Below are 23,495 nucleotides of genomic sequence, written 5' to 3' on the forward strand. Positions count from 1 at the left end.
TGACTGTATCTAAACCTGTTTAAATGTTTTTTTTTTTCAGTGTTTAAAGTGGAAATAAACTATAGCGTTATTACGTACCCCCCTCCGTGTTTTTATTACGATGACTTTGCTAATATTATATTATAATATATTATAATATTATTTATCTTTAATATTAATGTTGAGGATTCTTTAAATTTCACTTATTTGTTTATTATGTTTACCTTTTATTTTTCTGCTTATTCAATTCCTTGTTCTAACCTTCTAATATACAGGCAATAGTGATATAAATTGCAATTGTCCTAAATAACTGTATTAAAGAATACTTTAGTAACACATATTAATCATCCCATTCATTTATTAAAATCCTGTTAAATAAATGCATTATTTATGAGAACTGAAATGTGAAAATACTGAAAAATACTGTTTAGATAGGGTTAGGTACTATATATGTGTTTGTATGCGTGTGTGAAATAAAATTATCTTAAGAATACACTACTGCAGCAAAATGAAGCTTACATTTTATTATTGTATACGATATGATATGGCACACCCCTAACTGAGATTTTAAAAAATACAAGACTTTTTAACAGATTTTTAACAAAAGTTAGTGATCCAAAATGTCATGATACTAATAATAATGCACTCCAAATATCTCCATATATCCTAAAATAAAGTCGAATAAATGATAATGGACAGATATAATCTTTCTCTGGTAGATATATAATGGGAAATGAGAAGAGTGTGAATTTTTATTTTGCTAAAAACAGCAAAAAAGCAGTACCCTGATGTGATAATTAGTGCTGGGTGATATTGCACGATATTTCATGGTATAAAACCGTTCATGATATTGAAAAATGCTTATAAAAACATATAATAAATAATACAAAGTAAAAACATGAATGAGCGAGTAAGTGAGAGAATCCACCAATCAGAATCGAGAAAATCACGCATGGCAACTGCTGGGGAGACTCCGCCCATAGGAGCGATGAGGAAAGTAGCAACAGCTAGCCTAGCTTAGCTAACTAACTGGTTGTTTGGCTTAAAATATCAGTTATGCTCTTTATCTTTCTAAAGCAGCAGCTTTTAAAATTTGCCTGTTACATAAAGTGAGCTTTAGATAATATCTGAGAGGAGGGGCCTTAAAGAAAACCTGATTTTTAGGGGTTGGTTTTTAGGTTGGATAGTTAGCCAGCCTTAGCTTAGCAACGTTAGCTTAGCAGAATGGAAGGCTGAGAGTCTGTCAAACTCTGCTGCTGCTGCTGCGTTTATTATTAGCTAGTTAAACAGGTTTATATAAATATAATAATGGTAAATATGCTGAATATGGAGGATATTAGGCTACTATGAGCTTCTGAGTTTAAAGCTCCGCACTGTCTGCTAGCTCTGGTGGTTTGTTTTAGTCAGAAACCCGCCCCCCTCCTTCTCCAGGCCGAGCTGTCTGATTTCTCCCCCCGTGGCGGTCACACAGCGCCGGGTAGAGCTCCAGCTGAATGTCATGGTTTCCTGGAGCCATGTCTTGTAAGTCCAAAGTGGCCCCGAGTGTGGACTTCGACCACAGCTGCTCGGACAGTGTTGAGTATCTGACACTCAACTTCGGTCCCTTCGAGACCGTCCATCGCTGGAGGCGACTCCCACCCTGCGACGAGTTTGTTGGGGCAAGGTAAGCACCAGGGCTGGACCCCCAAAATACAGAGGTTTCAGTATAAATACAGCTCTGGAAAAAATTAAGAGACTACTTCAGTTTCTGAATCAGTTTCTCTGGTGTTTGAGTAAAATGAACATTGTTATTTTATTCTATAAACTACAGACAACATTTCTCCCAAATTCTAAATAAAAATATTGTCATATAGAGCATTTATTTGCAGAAAATTAATGAACAAATTGTTGGAATAACAAAAATGATGCAGAGCTTTTAGACCTCAAACAATGCAAAGAAAACAAGTTCATATTCATAAAGTTTTAAGAATTCAGAAATCAATATTTGGTGGAATAACCCTGGTTTTCACAATTTTCACACATCTTGGCATGTTCTCCTCCACCAGTCTTACACACTGCTTTTGGATAACTTCATGTCACTCCTGGTGCAATAATTCAAGCAGTTCAGCTTGGTTTGATGGCTTGTGATCATCCATCTTCCTCTTGATTATATTCCAGGGGTTTTGGATTTGGTAAAATCAAAGAAACTCATAATTTTTAAGTGGTCTCTTATTTTTCTCCAGAGCTGTAGCTACCTATGAATAGAGAGAAATTGGTGCCTAATTGAAAACCAAACGCTACCGTAAAAAAATGTAAATGCAATCCACAAGATGCATTGCTTTTCTTCACTAACATGCTGAATACATGCCAGAATGAAATGCAAAACCACTATTGCATTACATTTTCCTGCACTTTTTTATTATCATTAAAAAAACAGTACACAAGAATTTACATTTTCAAAACCAAACGCTTAATTCGTATCAGAATTGCACTTGAAATGCATCTCAACAAAATCATCTTAACTGCATTGTATTCCACTGTGCAGTGCTGTGAATGTTCAAAAGCAAATCACACTGCACAGGATTGCATTTCGTCTAGGAGCATCGTGGAGTGAGTGTCAAAATGAAATGTAATCGCTGTCCAATCAGAACCCACTACTCAAGTTGGGACGGGGCTGAGAAAACTGAAAATGAACTTAGGGTGTAGTAAAACATGATAACAAACATGAGTACAAGCCTTTGTTGAATAGCCCACCTCCATTCACCTCCAGCATTCAGAAATACAGTGCTTTTAGCTGATACTCCCAACTAACAGGCTTACAATGCTAGTGATAGGGGCATAGTGCTGCCCATGCAAAGAAATCACTTTTTACACCAGTAACAAGCTCAAAGTAGCTTCACACTTTATTGGTAGAATTCTGAGGCCCCGGACGTTTAAAACGACACACTGAGATCTTTGAAAGTGCAAACTATTAAACTATTTTTTTTAATTGAGTAAACTACTGTAAATAATTCCGTAGCCACTTATGTGGAAGCTACTGTGAATAATTGAGTACTAATGTAAATTGACAAGCTGAAATGATTTAGTAACTACTACAAGTCGTCCACTAACTACTATCAATTTTAGGGTAACTGCAACAAATGATTCACTAAACATACTGCTTTTTTGGGTTCAAAGAGTTAAATATGTAAATAGCATAACTTTTTGAACCCCAAAGAGTTGTATGTTTACTAAATCAATTTATTCAAAAAATTGTGGTATTGTCAGTATTTGGTCATCGTTAAGTTATTGATTTATCTTTGTCCCCTTACAGACGCAGCAAGCACACAGTGGTGGCGTACAGGGATGCCATCTACGTGTTTGGAGGAGACAATGGGTAAGAAATTGGATGCTGGTGTGAAACATAATATACGTCAATAAATTAACCAGCTATTGAAAGTCTCACTAATGATATTGTTGCAGGAAAAACATGCTTAATGATCTGCTGCGCTTTGATGTGAAGGACTGCTCATGGTGTCGGTGGGTAAATTGAATTTTAAAGGATTATTATTTGTTTTTATTATTATTTATTTTTTTACAAATGCAATGCTTTTTAAAATCATATTATTCATGTATTTTAATTGAACAGGGCCTTTACCACTGGCACTCCACCAGCACCCAGATATCATCACTCTGCAGTCGTGTATGGGAGCAGCATGTTTGTGTTTGGTATGTGTATTTTTTATTATTATTGTTATTATAATATATATATATATATATATAATATGCATACATACATATTTTAGTACTGGTACTGAGTGCATGTTTTAAAATTAATCTCAGAAATATGAAGGACGCTCCCGGATAGAGGGTGGATGTGTTCAGTTACATTAGCAGCTCACCTGATTTAACATCCTTAATCACTGATTTACCAAACCAACTGTTGATATGATGAGGACTATAAATAACACTGAACTCCTTGAGGAGAGCTTTGAAGATGTTTTAATAAGCACCGTGATGTAAAAAACCCTACTTTTTCTTATGAAAAATATTACTAATGTATTTATTTTAATATTAGTGTTCTTCTGAGTAAATAGTCTCTTTTTGCCCAGATAAGGAGCTTTTTCAATCTAATTTTCAAAGGTTCGTAAAGTGCACAGGTACATAATCAGTTTCAAGATATAGATACATTGTCAGTTCAGGACTTTAGGCAGAATGAATTGGCATAACATGTGAGACACACTTTATTTTGTCCAGCAGGTTGTGCTAGAGACCAACTGTTAAAGAATGTTATGATTTTGTGTTTGTTTTTATTTTTTCACAGTGAATGAATATTTCACAATGTGTGCTTTATTTTTGCTAATATTTGTTTTTGATGAACACAAAAATTGGACATTATAATGAATAGCAACAATGTTTAAGCAAATATTTTGTTAGGACTATTCTTTTTAGTAGAGCAATTTCGTAGGGCAATTGTTACTTTGTTAAAATTCTTACTTATTTTTTTAGCTTATGTTTGTCATATTCCAATTTTAAAGTCTGAATGTTCTTAATCATCAAAAGTTAATTCCATTGTTATGGGACTGTATGTATCAGTGGCATAAAATGGTTTTAAAATGACAAAATTTATCAGGATTATTTCTGGGACTGCATATATTGTCCACAAAAACAAAAAGTTATGCGTTTCATGCATTTAGTCCTGTTTAACCACATTGTGATAGTGATTCGTTTTGCTGTGTCAACATGTCTACAAAATGTCTTCAAATATTGTGATATAATATTTTTTACCGTATTTGCCAGCTCTACTGATTTAATATACACTGGTGAGCTTGCCCTGGGCAAATATGTATATTCTAATTATATATAGTTTAATTGTAGGCTTTGTATTATACATTAATCACTGTCTTTGAATGTTTCAGGTGGATACACGGGAGATATCTACTCAAACTCCAACCTGAAGAACAAAAATGATCTGTTTGAGTACAAGTTTGCTACTGGCCAGTGGACAGAGTGGAAGGTGGAGGGGAGGTAGGACAATATGATAGTGTGGATATCTGGTCTGCATGTAAAATCTACTGTAGTCTTGAAGATGCTGTTTATCTACACTTTATGTGATTTATGTGTGTTTCAGATTAGTAGCCAGGTCTGCTCATGGTGCCACAGTCTATAACGACAAGCTGTGGATTTTTGCTGGTTATGATGGAAATGCAAGGTAAGTTCATAAGAACTACTTTAATTCACAATGTTATTTAAAAATGCTAAATGTGTTTATTGATCTATGATGATGTTAAACAGGTGTTTTTTAATAAATATAACATTTAGTGCTATAAATGCTGTGAATACGTATATCAGATTTAGTTTTCTCTCCACAGACTGAATGACATGTGGACCATTGGGCTTCAGGATCGGGAGCAGGCTTGTTGGGAAGAGGTAAGTAAGGCTTTTGAGGGTTCTTTTTAAAATTTTGACTAACTCTATAACCTGTTTAGATCATATGATATTGAATTGAAGTGTCCTGCAATCAAGAATACTGTACATTCACTTTTTTTCTGGGGCTCATAGTGTTTGAGATTTAGGCAGGTTTTAGTGCTGATTCAAGAATACATAACTTATTGTTAGGTATTGTAAAGATATATAGCTTACAAAAAAAAGAATGTAACCATATATAATTTATTTATACATTTATTTCTGTTAAAAAATGAAGACTATAGCTTTATATAAATTACTATATTACTATAGCTAATCTATGATTCTTTTTATTAATATAGTAGTAGCTGTAGTAGTCATTATTAGTATTGTTGAAGCAGCTTTAAGAGAAAATTGGTGTTTTTTCTTTTGGGCTCCTCCTACAGATGAGGAGTCTAATTGCCCTGAATGCTGTAATCCTGAAGGTGTTAATTACTACGAGATATCAGGCTACATTCACATTAACATTGACTCAAATCTGATTTTTTTTGCTCAATGTGGCTCTGATCTGATTTTTTTTCATGGCTGTGTGAACGTGCCAAATCTGAGTTTTTTCAAATCAGATTTGAGTCACTTTTATATGTGGTCCTAAATCTGAGATGTGTCTGATCAATGGACATGCCACATGAATGTGAATGGTCAAATCTGAATTCATGCATCTTTTTGCTTTTACGCTGCAGTACGTGCTTCTCTCTTGCCAACCAACACATCTCTTGGTGCAGCTGTGCAGCTATAGCTGCGGAAAAAAAACAGCAAAAGCAAACTGCCTGGTCTTTTTTTTTTTTCACCTCCTCGACCTGAGCATGAACTTCAGACCAGCTGTTTACTCTCCACTCCAGCAAAAAGATCCATTCCCTTTTATAAAGCTACGAATCTCAAATATGAGTTTTTTTTTTTTGTTGTTGTTGGTGAAGAAGGCGACGTTTATACAGGCATCAATGTGACAAGTGAGGCGTTTCAGGGACAGATTCATTCACATTACAGACAGATACAGATCACTTACATTTGTGAATGTGAACCGTCTAATTGGATTTGAGCAATGTGGCTTGTAATGTGAACATAGCCTTAGACACAAAATGATGTTTTTTTCCTTATGCTGTTCCCCACCAGATTGAACAGAGTGGTGAGATTCCTCCCTCCTGCTGTAACTTCCCAGTGGCTGTGTGTCGAGACAAGATGTTTGTCTTCTCAGGCCAAAGTGGAGCCAAGATCACCAACAACCTTTTCCAGTTTGAGTTTAACGGACACATGTAAGTATTCTAACATACATTTTATAATGTGCATCTCGTTGAATATTTATCTATTAAATAATAAATTAAATCAGTAAGAGAACTGTTTTGATTAGAAATGTGTTGATAATTTGTTTTTGGATCACACTCAGCTGTATTGTAAGATGTTCTTCATGCTCTCCACAGATGGACACGTATCCCAACCGAGCACTTACTGAGAGGGTCGCCTCCACCGCCCCAGAGACGCTATGGCCACACTATGGTAGCCTTTGACCGCCACCTTTATGTGTTTGGAGGGGCAGCAGATAACACCCTTCCCAATGAGCTCCACTGCTATGATGTGGACTCGCAGACATGGGAGGTGATTCAGCCCAGCACTGACAGTGAGGTAATTAATACCAGTGTTTAATTATCACCATTAAAAGTTAAACTCAGTAACTCGGCACATTATAATATTCTTATTTAAAGGCATCAAAACATGTAATGCAGTAAAAACAGAAAGCCAGGTATAAAGCAAACTACATCATTATTACTGTCTCTTTCCCAAAAATACAGTTAAGTACCAGCATTTAAAGAAATGTAATCAGAATTTTGTCTGTGATTTTATTACAGAATATTTTTGTGATTAATACAGTTCTTTTCTTAAGAGATTGGCATCAATAAACCAATTCTAATTGTGATTCTTTGATTTACATTTAAATACCTATTATCAAAAGCTTAGTCTTAAGCAAGAAAAAGTGAGATTAACCAATCAATCAACCTTTATTTCTACTCGGTAATACATTGAGGGTTTTCCTAATTTTTAATGCAGCTGAGCATTTACAAAATGAAAGTTATAATGAAAAATAAGTTTAAATTATAAAAACAAGCAAACAGTTAAAAGATTTAATTAAGAAGAAATAAAATAACTTCAAAATAAAAATATACGCAGACAGTCTAAAAAGTAAATCAATAAAACAAAGAGATATTATTTAAAATAATAAAATATAAACACAATTAAAGAAATAGAGGACTCAAAGAACATCAAAATTATAAAAAAGGGTAAATGATGGAACTAAAATAGTAAAGTTAAAAAAGTTAACGACAAAATAAATTAAAGAAAAAAGGCAAAAGGCCAAAAGTAAAACTAGTCATAAAACAAGTAAAAGGATGAACTTAATAAAATAAATAAAAAGGCTAAAAGGTCAGACTTAAAATTAGATTAATAAAAAGATAAAATAAATAAAAAGTAAAATAAAAAAACTCATCTAAAACAGTTACAGGTTGTTTGAAGATGGTTTGATACTAATAGTTTAAAATGATTAATCACATAATTCTATTGTGATTTAATTTTATTAATTTATTTTATTTGATTGACACCACTTATATTTATTTTCTAAATATTATTTTTTTTTTTTACCTTTTAACATGGTATCTGATGGGTATAGGTGTTTTTAACTGTGTTCAAATTTTCTCTTAGGTTTAAGAGTCATTAATTTTTAGATATCTAGTAGATCTAAAAATAGTCCATGACCATTTTTATACAGAATTTATGTGAAAACGTAAAACGTCCAGTTCATTGAGTCTAATGTGTGACTCGTATCTTCTTCCAGATGCCTAGTGGTAGACTTTTCCATGCAGCAGCAGTTATCCATGATGCCATGTACATCTTTGGAGGAACGGTTGACAACAATGTTCGCAGTGGAGAGATGTACAGGTTTCAGGTGAGCAGTTAATCCCTGTAACCTGCCCTTTTGATACAGGTCCTTTTATTTCATCAAGAACTCCATCGATGACATTGACCAATGACGATCAATCAGTCATTAAATCAGATTAACTTTTGCGTTTATGGTTAAAGTTAATCAGTACATAGGCCATGCATTGAAAAGAAGCACCTTTTTTTCATTGTCTTTCTTTATCTTAGTTCTCTTGTTACCCAAAATGCACTCTGCATGAAGACTACGGCAAGCTGTGGGAGAACCGACAGTTCTGTGATGTGGAGTTCATCCTGGGAGAGGTTGGTTTTAATAATAATCATAAAAAAGGAACCAGGACGGTTTATATCAGAAATTAGAAAATCAGTAAAGAACAGTAAAATTAAAAATACAACAGTAATTAACATTTTTTCTTGAAATGTTTATCTATTAAGGCACGTAATGTTTTATTTATGTTCTATTTAATAAAATTCTGCAAGCTTTTTGAATGAATGTACTCAATTAATTTCTATTCATTTCTGACCCTAGAGAGAAGAGAGGGTTCTGGGCCATATAGCGATAGTAACAGCACGCTGCCAGTGGTTGCGGAAGAAGATTCTCCAAGCCCGAGATCGACAGAAACAGGTTGGCCTAGAATTGTGATGGATTTTCTATATTTTCTCTAATTGTATGTTTTTAATTTTTGTATGTAGTATCAGTCGAAATTTTTTGACACCTTAAATTCTGTGGATTTTTTTTCTGCATTTAATGCTAAAGTCCTCCAAACTATACAGAAAAACGTATAGAATTATTAAGTAATCAAAAAAAGTTTAAAAACAAACCAGAGTTTGCACAGCTTTGCACATGTTGCCATTTTCTGTCTGTCTTTTTAGTTAACAGCTGTGCTGAACTTGTCAAGAGTTAATTAATTGAATTTCTTGCCTCGTAATGTGTTTGAGAGCATCAGTTGTGAAGTTGTGAAGAGGTAGAGTTACAGGTATACAGTGAATAGCTCTATTTGAATAATGTTCTAATCCAGATTATGAGATGCAAGAACTACTTAACTAAAAAGGAAGTAGTAAAAAGGAAATAGTTTAAGAAAGTATTTTAGTTTGTTTAACACTTAAGTTACTACATGATTCTTTATACGGTGTTCCTTCATAGTCTGGACTGTGTATGTGCCTCCAGGGTTTGACTGCTAGCTGTAACTGTGTGTTAAATTGCTGTAAAATAATTAGTGCTTTATAATGTTAATTTAGAATTTAATGTTACTGAATGGTACTCTAACCTTTACATACTCTGTCTGTAGAAGAGTAAGCAGGAAGCAGGTGAGGAGAGTGAGGAATCCTCAGGGGCCAAACAGAAGGACAGCCCCAGCTCTGGCAGGTCTGCAGGAGGTCCTCCTATGTTGGAGGTTTCTATCCGGGAGGCGGAGGCTCAGCCGTTTGAGGTGCTGATGCAGTTCCTGTACACGGATAAGATCCAGTATCCCCGCAGAGGTAGGCTGTCACTGCCCACTGTTTATGAAGAATACAGAGCTTAGGCAGCATTTACTGTAATAGAGTGGTTATTGATCAGGTAGCTAATGTGGTGATTTAAGCCATAATAAATGTATTGGGCTATATTTTTGCTGTGTGTGTTTTTTTTAGTTTTAGCTTTCTATATTTCTGTACACATTTTTAAAAATAATTATTAACTATTCACTATTGCGAGGTTTTAGAAGTTTTGTTGTTTGACGAAATGCTTTAATAAAGATAGCCCAGCACTCTTGATGATCTCTTTCCTTGTATTTAATAGGCCACGTTCAGGATGTCCTGTTGATTATGGATGTGTATAAACTTGCCCTGAGCTTCAAGCTTTCCCGGCTGGAGCAGCTGTGTGTGCAGTACATCGAAGCCTCTGTCGACCTGCAGAATGTGCTCAGTGTGTGTGAGAATGCTAATAAGCTTCAGCTGGACCAGCTCAAGGTAATGATCAGGAGTCAACGCGGTACGGGTTAACACAAACCACAGACAAAACCAATCACTGATTAATACTGCATTAATTCTAAGTACTTTATTTTATAGACTGTAAGACGCACCATATTATGAGGAGCAATATCAATGAATGCTATTTTCTGGTCTATTTTCTGGTCTAAGGTGCACCGGATTATGGGGCACATTTTATGCAGCAATAGTAAGAAACAAGGGTGTCGCCCAATAATCTACACAGATTTCTCTCCTGAAAACTGTTTATTTGAGTTAGAAAAGTGCTTCTGTTTATTTATAGTAAGCTTAGATTTCCAGTATTTTCAACAGTGCAGTTCGCAACACTTAGAACTAGTAAATGCCGCCAGACAGCACTACACTGAGGAACCCTGAGTGTTCTGGTAACCCAGGTCATTATTGGCTAGCGGTTCGTCCCACATAGGTTGTTTTAACACAGAATACAGTCCGATAACACTCTGCTCTGAACAGCAAAAGAGCTAGTGCCGTGGTTAGTGGCTAATGCTAATACTGCTCCAGCCTCAGTGCTGGAGAAACTTCACTGAATCTCCTTTATAACGCTGCACTTCAGCGAGCGGTTTTACTGCTTCTTAGAACCTCACTGGTAGAATTAATACATAAGGCGCACCGGGTTATAAGGCGCACTGATGATTCTAGGGAAAATTAAAAGATTTAAAGTGCGCCTTATAGTGCAAAAAATACGGAAAATCAGCTTTAAGGGTCTCACAATATTATGCAACATACTGCCCATGTGAAGAACGATTAAGGATTAAGGGGATATTTTCTGTAGTAACTCATAACATAATCAGGATGTATAATCACATACTAAGGAAAGGTATTGACAAGTATACCGTAGACAACAGCACACAAACATTGAGTTGCAGCCACAAAAACGGGCGATCTGGCTATTTCTCTGCTGAACAGGTAATCACTGAGCTTCAGTAAGGTTTGCTAACCATAGCTAGATAATTTACCACAACAGCTAGTGTAGTAGAGGTGGGCATTTTGGACATTGCAAAAGTAAATATTCACTGATCATCTACAGAGTGAGACTTGTTGTCACTTGCCACTGCGTGTCAACCTGGCAACCCACATTAGTTTCGGGTCTGGCTTTGTCAATCACTTGATAGTACAATTTCAGATTAATCAATGAACTCAACCTGAATTAAATGTTTTATTTATGTATATATATTTTTTAAATACATTTCACACCTTACATTTACAATGGAACACAATAGAAAAGAGACTACCTCAGAGAAGGTAGTGAGTATTAAAGGGGCATCAGACACCATGATTTTAGATGACTCCACCCTCAGCTCAAATTTGAAAAAAAAAAAAAGTGAGGTGTAGTTTGGGAGGGGCACTGGGTGATGTATGGGTTTAGAGGTGGGGTTAGAAGGGAGAGCTGATTGGCTGAGCTACAGCAGCAGCAGTGTGTCTCTTTCAGCTGTTAATGGAAAAAATGCTTTAGGGTTAAGTGGCTCTTTTACAAAACATTAATACTTTTTCTTTGTGTTCTTTGTCCTTCCTTATTTATCTTCACAGGAGCATTGCCTTAATTTCGTGGTGAAGGAAACCCACTTTAACCAGGTGATCATGACCAAGGAATTTGAGCACCTTTCCACTCCTCTCATCGTGGAGATAGTCAGAAGAAAACAGCAGCCGCCTCCCAGAGTCTATTCTGACCAGCCAGTGGATATAGGTAATAACATACGAGCATATACTCATCCATACCTGTATTCCAGAACTGCACACCATTCTGTAAGCATGCTTACAACGTGTTTTTTTTTTTAAATGATTTGCCTTTCAGGCACCTCTCTAGTGCAAGACATGAAGGCTTATCTGGAAGGTGCAGGGCGGGAATTCTGTGATATTATCCTGTTGCTGGATGGACATCCTCGGCCAGCTCATAAAGCCATACTGGCTGCTCGTTCCAGGTACAGCACTTTGTACAAAACAGACACGTTACAGAGCTATAAAATGCTTGGATAACTTTAATGATAGCTATTAAATGCAAAATATAAAAATAGACTGAATTATAGAACAAACCATAAACTTCAGTCAGTGTTTTGTAACCTGGTTCATTTATGTTTTTCAGTTTTCCTAATTGATATTATTTTATATCTCTTCACACAGCTATTTTGAGGCAATGTTTCGCTCATTCATGCCTGAGGACGGGCAGGTGAACATCTCTATAGGAGAAATGGTGCCAAGCAAACAGGCCTTTGAGTCCATGCTGCGCTATATTTATTATGGAGATGTCAATATGCCTCCAGAGGACTCCCTGTATCCTTCCAAATGACCAAATGGCAGATTCCTAGTTGACATTAGTGTATTATACTATATTCATTGTGTTCTTTAATGGTCAGGACCGAAACATTTTTATTTTTTTCATTTATTTTTCTGGTAGGTCATTATTCTCAGCACTGCAGTGATTAGCACTGATTAGCATGGTGGTGGTAGTGTATGAGGTGTTTATGTGTGTTGTGCTGACTGTATGAGTGGTTCAGACATAGCAGCAGTGCTGCTGGAATTTTTAAACACCTCAGTTTCACTGCTGGACTGAGAATAGTTCGCCAACTAGAAATATCCAGCCAAGGCTTTGAATGGTTCAGCGGACTAAGATGCTGCCACTATCATCGGGAGATTGCTGGTTCAAATCCCGGTCATGCAGCTTGCCATCAGCTGCCAGAGCCCTGAGAGAGAACAATTCACAATTCTGGATGGGTGTCTTTTCTTGATGGCGTTCTTTCCTCTCATCACTCCTAAGGTGATGTTGATCAGCACAAGGTGTCTGTGAGCTGATGTATCAGAACCGAGTTGCTGCATTTTAATCCGATGCTGCATCAGCAGCAGTTTGAAAAGAGGCGGTGGCTGACTTCACATGTGTCGGAGGAGGCATGTGCTAGTCTTTATAGGGGAGTCCTAAAGAGTGGGATTGGTTAATTATCCTTACAGACTGGGGAGGAAATGGGATTTGAAATAAATTAAAAAGAAAGCAAAAAAAAAAAAGAAATATCAAACCAAGTGTCCTTTTCAGCTTAGTGACTGTTTTGTTGGGTTAAATGAGTTCAGCATTGAAATTCATTGTTGTCCATTTGTACATATACTTTATTATTGTATGTTTTAGTAGAAACATTGGATCCTTAACCCAAGCGCAGGTACCTGTTTGCAGCACCATATTATTATGGCTTCTCAAACAACAGACTGCAGGCCTATTGCAAGCAGAACCTGGAGATGAACGTCACTGTGGAGAACGTCTTGCAGGTATGGGTTTGCTTGGCTCACATCCATCTGATAAAAGAAAATGGTTAAACAGGTATATATTTTTTTCTGTATGCTATATAAATATATATATATAATGTGTTTGTGTCTTGTTTTCAGATAATGGAGGCAGCTGATAAGACTCAGGCTCTAGACATGAAGAAGCACTGCCTCCATATTATAGTGCACCAGTTTATAAAGGTGGGTGTGTTGCTGACTGGAGCTCTGAGGGAGTGCTGGCTACCTGGCCCTGCCTAAACCATCTGATCGCATCCATCGGTTCTAATTAAGTGGTTGGTGTGGTGCAGTGGATAACACCACCACCTGCCAGTGAGCTACCCTTTAACATGGGAGACTGGGGTTCAATTCTCGCTCTGACTCCAATAAGAGTCCTTGGGCAAGACTCCTAACACTATGTTGGCCCAATTCTGTAATAGGAATACCCTTGTAAGTGGATAAGAGTGTCAAGTAAATGCCGTAAATGAAATAAAAAAATAAATAATAAGTACAGTTACTAATCAGCAGACTAATAAACAGATATCTGATTATTTAAGCAGTTCAGATCTGTTGAGCTTGAAATATCCGTGATATTAGCATAATCAAAGGCGGAAGGCATTGTGATTAATACAGAGAGAATTGTTGTCCTTTGTGCTTTATGATGTATGCAGTTCATTCAGTAGTATATCATGTGAGTGATTGCATGAAGCATGAAACTGCCACTTGCCAAATCAATAGTGCCATAGTCCAGATATTTCTTTATTTTCTTTTATTTTTACGTCTGTTGGTTGCTTTGCTCTCCTGATTGGCTTGTATTGTTTTATTTACTGTTTGATTATTTGTTTTGCTCTCCTTCCCCTAAAGGTGTCCAAGCTCCCCAACCTGCGATCACTCAGCCAGCCGCTGCTGTTGGACATCATAGAGTCTCTGGCATCACACATATCAGATAAACAGTGTGCCGAGATGAGCTCTGACATATAGATCTTCTTTTTATTATTCTCTTCTCCTCATGCCTCTTGTCATCTGTTTTCACCTCTTCTCCACTCTTTCTATAAACTTCTCAGCTTTTCTTAGCTCTTCTCTTCTCAGCTCTCCTCTTTTTTCATCACTCTTTAATTCCTCTTGGTTTCCTCTGCATTTCCCAGCTTATCTCCCTTTTAACTCTGTTTCTATCTTAAAGCTCAAATCTTATTTATTTTTTCTCGACTCAGCTCTTCACTTTTTACCTTCTAAAATGTTCTGAGTTTCTTATCTTTTTTCTTAACTCTTCCTAGTTCTTCTCACCTCTTCTTCTCTCCCTGACTCTTCCCAGCTTTTACTCTTTTCTTTCCCGCTTTTAATTTTACTTCTCGTCTCTTCTTACCTCTTTGTTTCTCACCTCTCTCCCAGCTCTACTTTTCTTTTCATCTTGTTCTTTTCTCACCCTTTTGCACCTCTGCTCTCTTCTCTTCTCGTCTCTTCTCTTATCTTCTCTTCTGCTCTTGCTCTGCCACTTCTCTTATCTTCTCTTCTGCCTCTGCCTCTTCTCTTCTCACCTGATTATTTGTTCAGCAATGTCATGTATTGTATCATTTATTTCTCCCTTTCTGTGCCTGTTTCCTGTACAGCCTGCTTCTCATTCCTGTAGATCTTAAACAGTCAGGATGTTGAAATAATGTAGGCTTTGTCTGGACTCTGTAATGATGTACAGATGGAATTTCGGAGCAGTAATGCTCTTAACGACTGGCATGTCCGTGCTGATAAGTGAAGAATGTACATTAGCTGAGCGCACCCCACTGCAACCAAATCCATCTGCTATTTCTGACATGTAACAACTTACAACTCTACATTCTGTATCTTAATACACAGTAAAAATAACCTTTGTGATTATGAGGACAGGGTTTTTTTGTGACGAAATTCAAAACAACTGTCAATGACTGCATAACTAATTGATTATGTTAAAAGTATTGTATGTACTGTATGTTAGTATTTTCCAATCTATTTTTTATTTTATATACTGTACCATGTACATATGAAATGCTCAGATATATTTATTCCTGAAACCTTTATTGTTTGACCTCTATGCAGTTAAAATGACTGTAACCCAAATGAAGTATGTACATCCTCACCGTTCTGTGCTACTGTATGATTTATGTATTGTGGCTGATTACGAATGTGAGGACTGTATCTACTGTTTGTTAATAAACCATATAAACAGCTTGATTTTGTAGTTCTGTCTTTTTATAAAATAAATGTGAGAGCACAAACAAGTGCTTCCTGGACTGCTCTCGCTAAAAGAAGCTACTTTTGAGTAGTGTACCTCTAGGTGAGAGATGGTTGCCTGCTACACATGCCACTACACTACTACTACAACACACTCAAAAGATATTCTGCTCAGTTTACAGAATTTAAGAGGGGGCGCTTCATCGACCTGAGAGAAGCAGGATTGTCAAACCATCATATATGACAGTCAGCTTCCCACAGTAGTGATATGAGGGACAGTAACAGCTTAGCGATATGTGAAAGACTTCCTGCGGCCACATGTTGCTTCTCACGGCAGACTTTCCAAGTCTCCCAGAAGTTGCGGGAGCGTACCGCATATCAATAACAGCTCCCTGATACCAGCAAGTCAGATAAAATCTCAGAATCTAGAACAAGTGGCCCAAGAGTGAACAAACACTCACACAGGTGACAGATGTTCCCCCCCCCCCCCTCCAGGACAGAATGTCCTGCCCACGGGGGACTAAATGACTGCAAAAGGCATGTTGAGTTAATGTGACTCATTACATTATATACAGTGAGTAAAATAAATATGGAAGGGTCTGAATTTTTCATCTTAGGTGCATGTCCACTGTGAGAGACATAATCTATAAAAAAAAATCCATAAATCACAATGTATGATTTTTAAAAAATAATTTCTATGTTACTGCTGCAAAAAAGTATTTAAACACCTGTGAAAATGAATGTTAATATTTGGTACAGTACCCTTTGTTTGCAATTACATGGTCCAGTAGTTTCCTCCATACTGATCTTCTCCAGATCAGCCAGGTTTCTGGGCTGTCGCTGAGAAACATGGAGTTTGAGTTTCCTCTAAAGATTTTCTATAGGGTTTAGGTTAGGACTGGGCGATATATCGAGATTTAAAAAATATCCATATATTTTCATATGCGATATAAGACGAGACAATATCGTGTATATCGATATAGACTACGCTGCTTTACAGTAAGCCCCATCAATTCTCCCGCTGTCTATGTGCAGCTTCACCTAGCCTCGCCTCCTATGGCGTCATTTTACTGCCAAAAGTTTTTGAATGCAAGAGCCTATTTCATGCAGTGCTCACGTATTTGATTTGCTCACGTGTAAAATATAGGTGTGCTCTCACAAATTTTATTTGCTCACGTGCAAAGTATAGGTGTGCTCCCACGGATTTTATTTGCTCATGTGCAAAATGTAGGTGTGCTCTCATGGATTTTATTTGCTCACGTGCAAAATATAGGTGTGCTCTCAGATTTTATTTGCTCACGTTCAAAATATAGGTGTGCTCACACGGATTTTATTTGCTCACGTGCAAAATATAGGTGTGCTCACACGGATTTTATTTGCTCACGTGCAAAATATAGGTGTGCTTTCACGGATTTTATTTGCTCACGTTCAAAATATAGGTGTGCTCACACGGATTTTATTTGCTCACGTTCAAAATATAGGTGTGCTTTCACGGATTTTATTTGCTCAAGTGCAAAATATAGGTGTGCTTTCACGGATTTTATTTGCTCACGTTCAAAATATAGGTGTGCTCACACGGATTTTATTTGCTCAAGTGCAAAATATAGGTGTGCTCACACAAATTTACTATGCTCTCTCTCAGATTAACTCTCCTCTTGTATAACGCCACCACGAGAGCGTGCGCTCGCGCTCAACTTCCCCCTGTGTGCTCGCGGAGCGTTCCCTGCTCGAGCGCGGAGCTTTTCACTGCAACAAAGCAGCCAAAAGTCTCCAGCCAATCAGACGTGGCAACATGATTTGACTAATTAAATTCCTAATGCCTGCATTCTCATTGGTTGAAAATAACAATAAATGTGTTTGTTAAAGTTTTAAGTTTTAATTAAACACTTTTTTATTTACTTGGAACAAACAAAAACATTAAAATCACCAGTGCAAATACCAAACAATGCACCTACTGTATGTGTAAATCATGCAGCCTACCAGATTTTCTTAAGCTTTTAATAATGGTAATTTACGTAAATAAAACGAATAAATAAATAAATCAGCAAAATTAAATTAATATTTATATTGCTGGTATCAATCACTTAAAATATATATATATATTATATATTTCACCAGTATTCTGTGAATGATACAATATATTCAGTATTCTGTGAGTAATCATAATTGAATTATGATTAAATAAATAATGATGAATTATTTTTTTATGCATTTTTGGGTGGGAGACAGTAATGATAGTTTAGTGTCAAACTAGACCCTTTTTACTGTATGAATAAGTTAAAAATTGTTTGTAAACACAGTTTAAAAATGGCTAAATACCCTAAATACGTTTATCAGGGAGCTAGCTACTGTGTCTATTGGAACACGCCTTCAGGTTTTCCTCAGGTAAAACCCCGCCCCCTTCCAGAGACATGATGCTTAATTGGACGTTCTGGTTCTGGGCGCCTGAACCTATAAATCCGCTTCTGATTGGTCCAGCCGTGTTTGGTCCAAACGAGTCTTCGTGGTGGCCTTGGCCTTGCTCCAGCTCTGCACAGCGGCTGCAGTTTTAAGTTTATTTTTAGCGACAGGCAAGAGTTTTCCTCTTTATCTTTATTTAAAATAATAGTAGAAATAGTGTCTACGTGGGTTTTTGTGTTAGTAGAGTGTTTAGAAAGCTCAGGGGAAGCTAAGTTAATTTTTAAGGGGGTAAGGATTTTGGCTGGTGTGTGGTTTTCTGTGTTTAACCGGTCAAGTAATGACTACTTAAGAATTAAAATAAAAGGTTATTTATCCTGATTTATGCTGATATCTCCTGAGTTAAATATTGCCTGCTAGCACTGCTGCATAACTTATTTGCTGTTAACTGTTTAGCATTTTAACATAATACAATGTTACATATGACTAGCCAATAAGCGTTGTTCTAAAGCAGTATCTTACAAGAATGGGTTAATTACGGTGATATCTAGTCAGTAAAATATATTATTTCAGTGGCTCAGAAAACCTTGTGGGCCTCTGTTTTCTTTCTACTTCACAATCAACCCAAATTCTGCATGTTTGAAAATAATGTACTAGACAAACATAACGAAACTAAAGGTTTGGTGGCCGTGAATTGTTTGTATTTGTGATTTGTATTCTGGATTTGTATTGTTTTCAAAATGAGGTTAATTTTATTCAGAACATTTTTACAGTTGCAGATTTACTTTACTTATTTTTCTATACTTTTTATTACAATTATAATTTTTAGTATTGTTTATCAAACATGAAGCTTTTTTATGTAAAGCTTGAACAAAAATCCTCAAGATTTAGGGGTGTAATATCAGTCAGACAATTGACAAAAAATCCTGGCCTGTTAATGGGTTAAGTTCTGTGTGATTTGGAGCTGAAATAGTTTTTAATAGCTTTTTATTTTACTTTTTTTCCCCTTACCATAATTGATGCTGCCTCTGCCTGTTTGTTGTACTTATGAAGAAAATAGAACATTGTAAGGTTACATTAAACAACCGTTAAATAGTGGTAATCATGGGCATTTTTTTATTTCAATATACAAGGCCAATTGCTATTAAAGACTAGCACATGTCTCCTCCAACTCATCTAAAGTCATATACTCTGCCTCTTTTTGAACTACTGCTGATACAGCGTTACTGAGTAGTAGTGCTGGGCGATAAAACGATAACCACAGTTATCGAGGAAAATATATATCGCGATAACTATAAGCCGGACGATATGATTCGATAAACTTTATTTTCTATTTCCCGTTTAAGTAGCGCTGCGAACAGGCGCAGCACGCGATCGGGCAGCGCGCGGAACTGCCTCAGGCAGCGCGCGGTACTGCCTCACAGCTCAGCGCGCGAGCCCCCCCCCCAGATTATATAATCTGTGTAGCTGTATTTGAACGGAGCTAAACATTGCTGTTTATGAACTGGATGAGTTTTAAATGGGGATGTGACGAGACAATAATATCACCAGACGAGACACGATACTGGGTTCACGAGAACGAGACGAGATTTAAAAATAACATTTTAAAGAATACTTAAAAAATGAAACATTATTGTAAAAAAAATATATATGTTTGACAAACACATTTTCACACATTTTATAAGAAATAGAAATAAGAATAAGAATAAAAAAAATAAAATAAAACTTATCTAGGTCTTATATAGTGCAAACAATAAGTGTAAACCACAACCAGTCATATACAGGGAGGGGAATAATCCTTTGATTAAATATAATTATATTAAAAATCCAAGTGCTACAGCAATTAAAATTAAACAGACAAATAATGTAAATGTTTTTTTTTTAGTTTATATATTTGTCCCCTTGTACTTGTTTTAAGGGCCAAACATCTAGGGGGTTCCTGACCTGTGTTTTTAAAATTAATTTAAAAGCTTTGAGTACCTTGTACCCACCTGGCATGATAACATCCTAGTGTCTGTCCACAAGGCTCTGAGCCTGCTAGTAAGCTTGGCCATAACTCCTTTATTCTGTCACTTATGATTAAAAAGAAACCTTTAAGTGTAACAAAGTGATTTGATTTATATTGTGATTATATATTAATAATGGAAAACTATATGTATCACCCACCCCTACCTTAAAACAAATTTATAATGATCAACTTAATCTGTCTTGATCAGATTGAATAGGCCTTTTGTAATATTTTCATACGTTTTGCTTGTTTTCATCCTTTAGGACAAGGTGGAATTAAGAGTCTAGCGTTAGAATGGCTCCATGGACGGCTTTACTGGGGGAATTTGAAGCTAAAAGGCATTTACACTGGAGCTCCTGATGGTAGTGCCGACAGCAAAGTCATGTCCAAAAATACAGACTCAACAGATTTGGTCCTTCTCCCAACGAAAAGGTGAGTATTGTTAATCTTGCATATGCATGAACAAACTGCAAAGAAGTAAATCATTGTTTAATTATGTTTGTTTATTGTAGTTCTGTGTTTTGGATTAACCGAGGCCCCAATGATGAAGTGACTTTTGAAAAAGCTGGGATGGATGGTTCTATGCGCGCAACTCTGGTTTTTACCAAGAAGCATTGCTTTGGATGTGGTGGCCCTGCGTTTATACTGGATAAGCGATTTTAAAATGGTAATGTCCCTTTACTTTAACTTTTTTTTTTTTTGACAAGGTAATCACTGATTTATAGGGGTGTGACGAGACACTAATATCACGAGACGAGAGGAGACACGATACTGGGTTCACGAGAACGAGGCGAGATTTAAAAATAAAATGTTAGAAAATGTCAAAAATGAAAAATGGCTTAAATTAGTTTTATTTGACAAAATCATACAACGCAAACTTAACAGACTGGTTTCTCTCACACACTGATTCTATAAGAAATAGAAATAAGAATAAGTAAAAATAAAAAAATAAAACTTTTCTAGGTCTTATATAGTGCAAATAATAAGTGCAAACCACAACCAGTCATATTAAACCTATGGTTTGTGTTTTTTTTCTCCTAAATCTCTTGTAATTTAACTATGCATAACTATATTAAGACCATGGTACAGTGCAAACAGAGACAGATTTTTTTTTTAAATACAGTACAGAGCTAAGGGATCAGTACAGCTGCCTATGAAACAGTCACGTGTAGGATTTACTTACAGTATTTATATATGGTTTGTGTCTTGTTGGTCACTCGGTTACCGTTTATTGTTTCCACTGGAGCCAAAATGCAGCCAGACATACAACTTAAAAGTAGCAGAAGCACTTTCTATGCCAAGGGTGTTTAATTAGAATTCAGTATGGTCCAGTTAGAGAAAAGTTCGACAGGCCGAGGTCTGGACCGGTTGTTAACTTGTTATAATTAAGTGCTATATCACGCTTTGCCACGAGATCTCGTCACACCCCAACTGATGTATACACTATATGCAGTGATTAAATTTGCACAGGCATTTTCTGCTTATAGTTGATGTTTATAGCGCTGATAATAGGCATAGTGAACATTAATTAACCTGCCGTTTCAACTCCATAATGTTTTTATTTTTTATTTTTTTCCATACAATTGTTTGGCAAATATTGGGTGCTTCCCTAGTTTCTATTATGTTCGATACAATTTGTAACTGGTGACCGTCTTTCCTCTGTAGGCCAGTTCCTGTGTAAGAACAAGAGGAAGTGTATTGAGGAGGCGTTGGTTTGTGACTGACACTCAGACTGTCCTGATGGTTCAGATGAAGTGTCGTGTCCTGCTTGTCCTCTGCACTGTGATGACTGGACGGTGTGTCTGAGCAGCCAGCAGTTCTGTGGTGACAGGATGGACTGTAGGGACGGTGTAGATGAAAGGAACTGTGGTTTGTGCTTTTTATCACAATATGATACCAGTTCTCATTATTGCACGTCTTGTGCCTGTGGAATAATTTCATTAATTGTGCTTCGTAGACAAAGGCAGCAGAACGGCTACAGGATCGGCTACAGGATCCTCAGGCCTGGTGTGTCCTGTGGGCCTCAAACCATGTCTGGATGCAAGTGAGTGTATCCTGCCCAGGCGTGTGTGTGATGGAGAGAAGGACTGCAGGGACGGGTCAGATGAGGAGAACTGTGATCGCAGATGTAATAAAGGTTCTCCAGGTTTTGCAGCCAGGGTAAAAAAAACCCCTGAAATTTCTTGGACCCGCAGAGATTTGTTGTATGTTTAAGTAGTAAAAACAGTTATTAATTATGTACCAATAGCTAGTTTGTGCCAGAGCACAATGTAATGTAGTTTCAGTAATGTAGTTTCATGGAGATTTGTCGTCATATATGTTTTGCAGTAGTGTTTTGACTTTTCTTCTTCGTCTTCTTCGACTTCTTGTTTATCTTGTTCTTCTTATTGTTGTCCTTGTTCTTTTTGTTCTTCTTGTTCTTCTTGTTGTTCTTCTTGTTGTCGTTCTTGTTGTTGTCCTTGTTGTTGTCCTTGTTGTTGTCCTTGTTGTCGTTCTTGTTGTCGTTCTTGTTGTCGTTCATGTTGTTCCTCTTGTTGTCGTTCTTGTTCTTGTTGTTGTCGTCGTTCTTCTTGTTCTTCCTGTTGTTGTCCTTCTTGTCCTTGTCGTTCTTGCCCTTGTTGTTGTTCTTAGTCTTGTTGTCCATGTCGTCGTTCATGTCGTCGTTCATGTCGTCGTTCATGTCGTCGTTCATGTCGTCGTTCATGTCGTCGTTCATGTCGTCGTTCATGTCGTCGTTCATGTCGTCGTTCATGTCGTCCTTGTTGTCGTCCTTGTTCTCCTTGTTCTCCTTGTTCTCCTTGTTCTCGTTGTCCTTGTTGTCCTTGTTGTTTATCTTGTTCTTAATGTTGTCCTTGTTCTTTTTGTTCTTCTTCTTTTTCTTTTTCTTCTTTTTTTCTTCTCCTTGTCCTTCTCCTTGTCGTTCTTCTTCTTGTTCTTCTTGTTGTCGTTCTTGTCGTCGTCCTTGTTGTCCTTGTTGTCGTTTTTGTTGTCCTTGTTGTCCTTGTTGTCGTTCTTGTTCTTTTTGTTCTTCTTCTTCTTATTCTTCTTGTTCCTCTTGTTGTCGCTCTTGTTGTCGTTCTTGTTCTTGTCGTCGTCCTTCTTGTTGTCGTTGTTGTCCTTGTTGTCGTTTTTGTTGTCGTTTTTGTTGTCCTTGTTGTCGTTCTTGTTGTTCTTGTTCTTGTTCTTCTTGTTCTTCTTGTTGTTCCTCTTGTTGTCGCTCTTGTTATTCCCCTTGTTGTCATTCATGTTGTTTTTCTTGTCGTCGTCCTTCTTGTTGTCGTTGTTGTCGTTTTTGTTGTCGTTTTTGTTGTCCTTGTTGTCGTTCTTGTTGTTCTTG

General features: G+C 36.7%; 1 protein-coding gene and 1 long non-coding RNA gene across 2 annotated transcripts; both read left to right on the forward strand.

Annotated features, from left to right (window-relative positions):
• The first annotated feature begins 932 nt into the window (after positions 1 to 932).
• Positions 933 to 15,753, forward strand: lztr1 (leucine-zipper-like transcription regulator 1). Its single transcript, XM_022667299.2, has 20 exons — positions 933 to 1,642; positions 3,272 to 3,334; positions 3,421 to 3,477; positions 3,587 to 3,666; positions 4,857 to 4,965; positions 5,069 to 5,149; positions 5,310 to 5,367; positions 6,514 to 6,653; positions 6,819 to 7,020; positions 8,225 to 8,335; positions 8,536 to 8,628; positions 8,855 to 8,950; positions 9,615 to 9,804; positions 10,103 to 10,272; positions 11,836 to 11,992; positions 12,101 to 12,227; positions 12,427 to 12,576; positions 13,452 to 13,557; positions 13,675 to 13,755; positions 14,416 to 15,753. The coding sequence occupies exons 1-20, from the start codon at positions 1,473 to 1,475 to the stop codon at positions 14,530 to 14,532; spliced, it is 2,358 nt and encodes a 785-aa protein (XP_022523020.2). The 5' UTR covers positions 933 to 1,472; the 3' UTR covers positions 14,533 to 15,753.
• A 4,672-nt stretch (positions 15,754 to 20,425) lies between these two features.
• LOC111191696 (uncharacterized) lies at positions 20,426 to 22,499 on the forward strand. Its single transcript, XR_002649604.2, has 4 exons — positions 20,426 to 20,590; positions 20,671 to 20,825; positions 21,824 to 22,027; positions 22,116 to 22,499. It is a non-coding gene; the product is annotated as an uncharacterized LOC111191696 (long non-coding RNA).
• The last annotated feature ends 996 nt before the right edge of the window (positions 22,500 to 23,495 follow it).

The sequence above is a fragment of the Astyanax mexicanus genome, chromosome 22 (genome assembly GCF_023375975.1).
Source record: "Astyanax mexicanus isolate ESR-SI-001 chromosome 22, AstMex3_surface, whole genome shotgun sequence".
Classification (NCBI taxonomy): Eukaryota; Metazoa; Chordata; class Actinopteri; order Characiformes; family Acestrorhamphidae; genus Astyanax; species Astyanax mexicanus.

Coding starts and splice junctions, on each gene's coding strand:
- lztr1 (XM_022667299.2), top strand. CDS start 1,473: ATGTCATGGTTTCCTGGAGCCATGTCTTGTAAGTCCAAAGTGGCCCCG. Junction 6,654..6,818: donor TTTGAGTTTAACGGACACAT/GTAAGTATTCTA, acceptor TGCTCTCCACAG/ATGGACACGTATCCCAACCG. Junction 13,756..14,415: donor TAGTGCACCAGTTTATAAAG/GTGGGTGTGTTG, acceptor CTTCCCCTAAAG/GTGTCCAAGCTCCCCAACCT.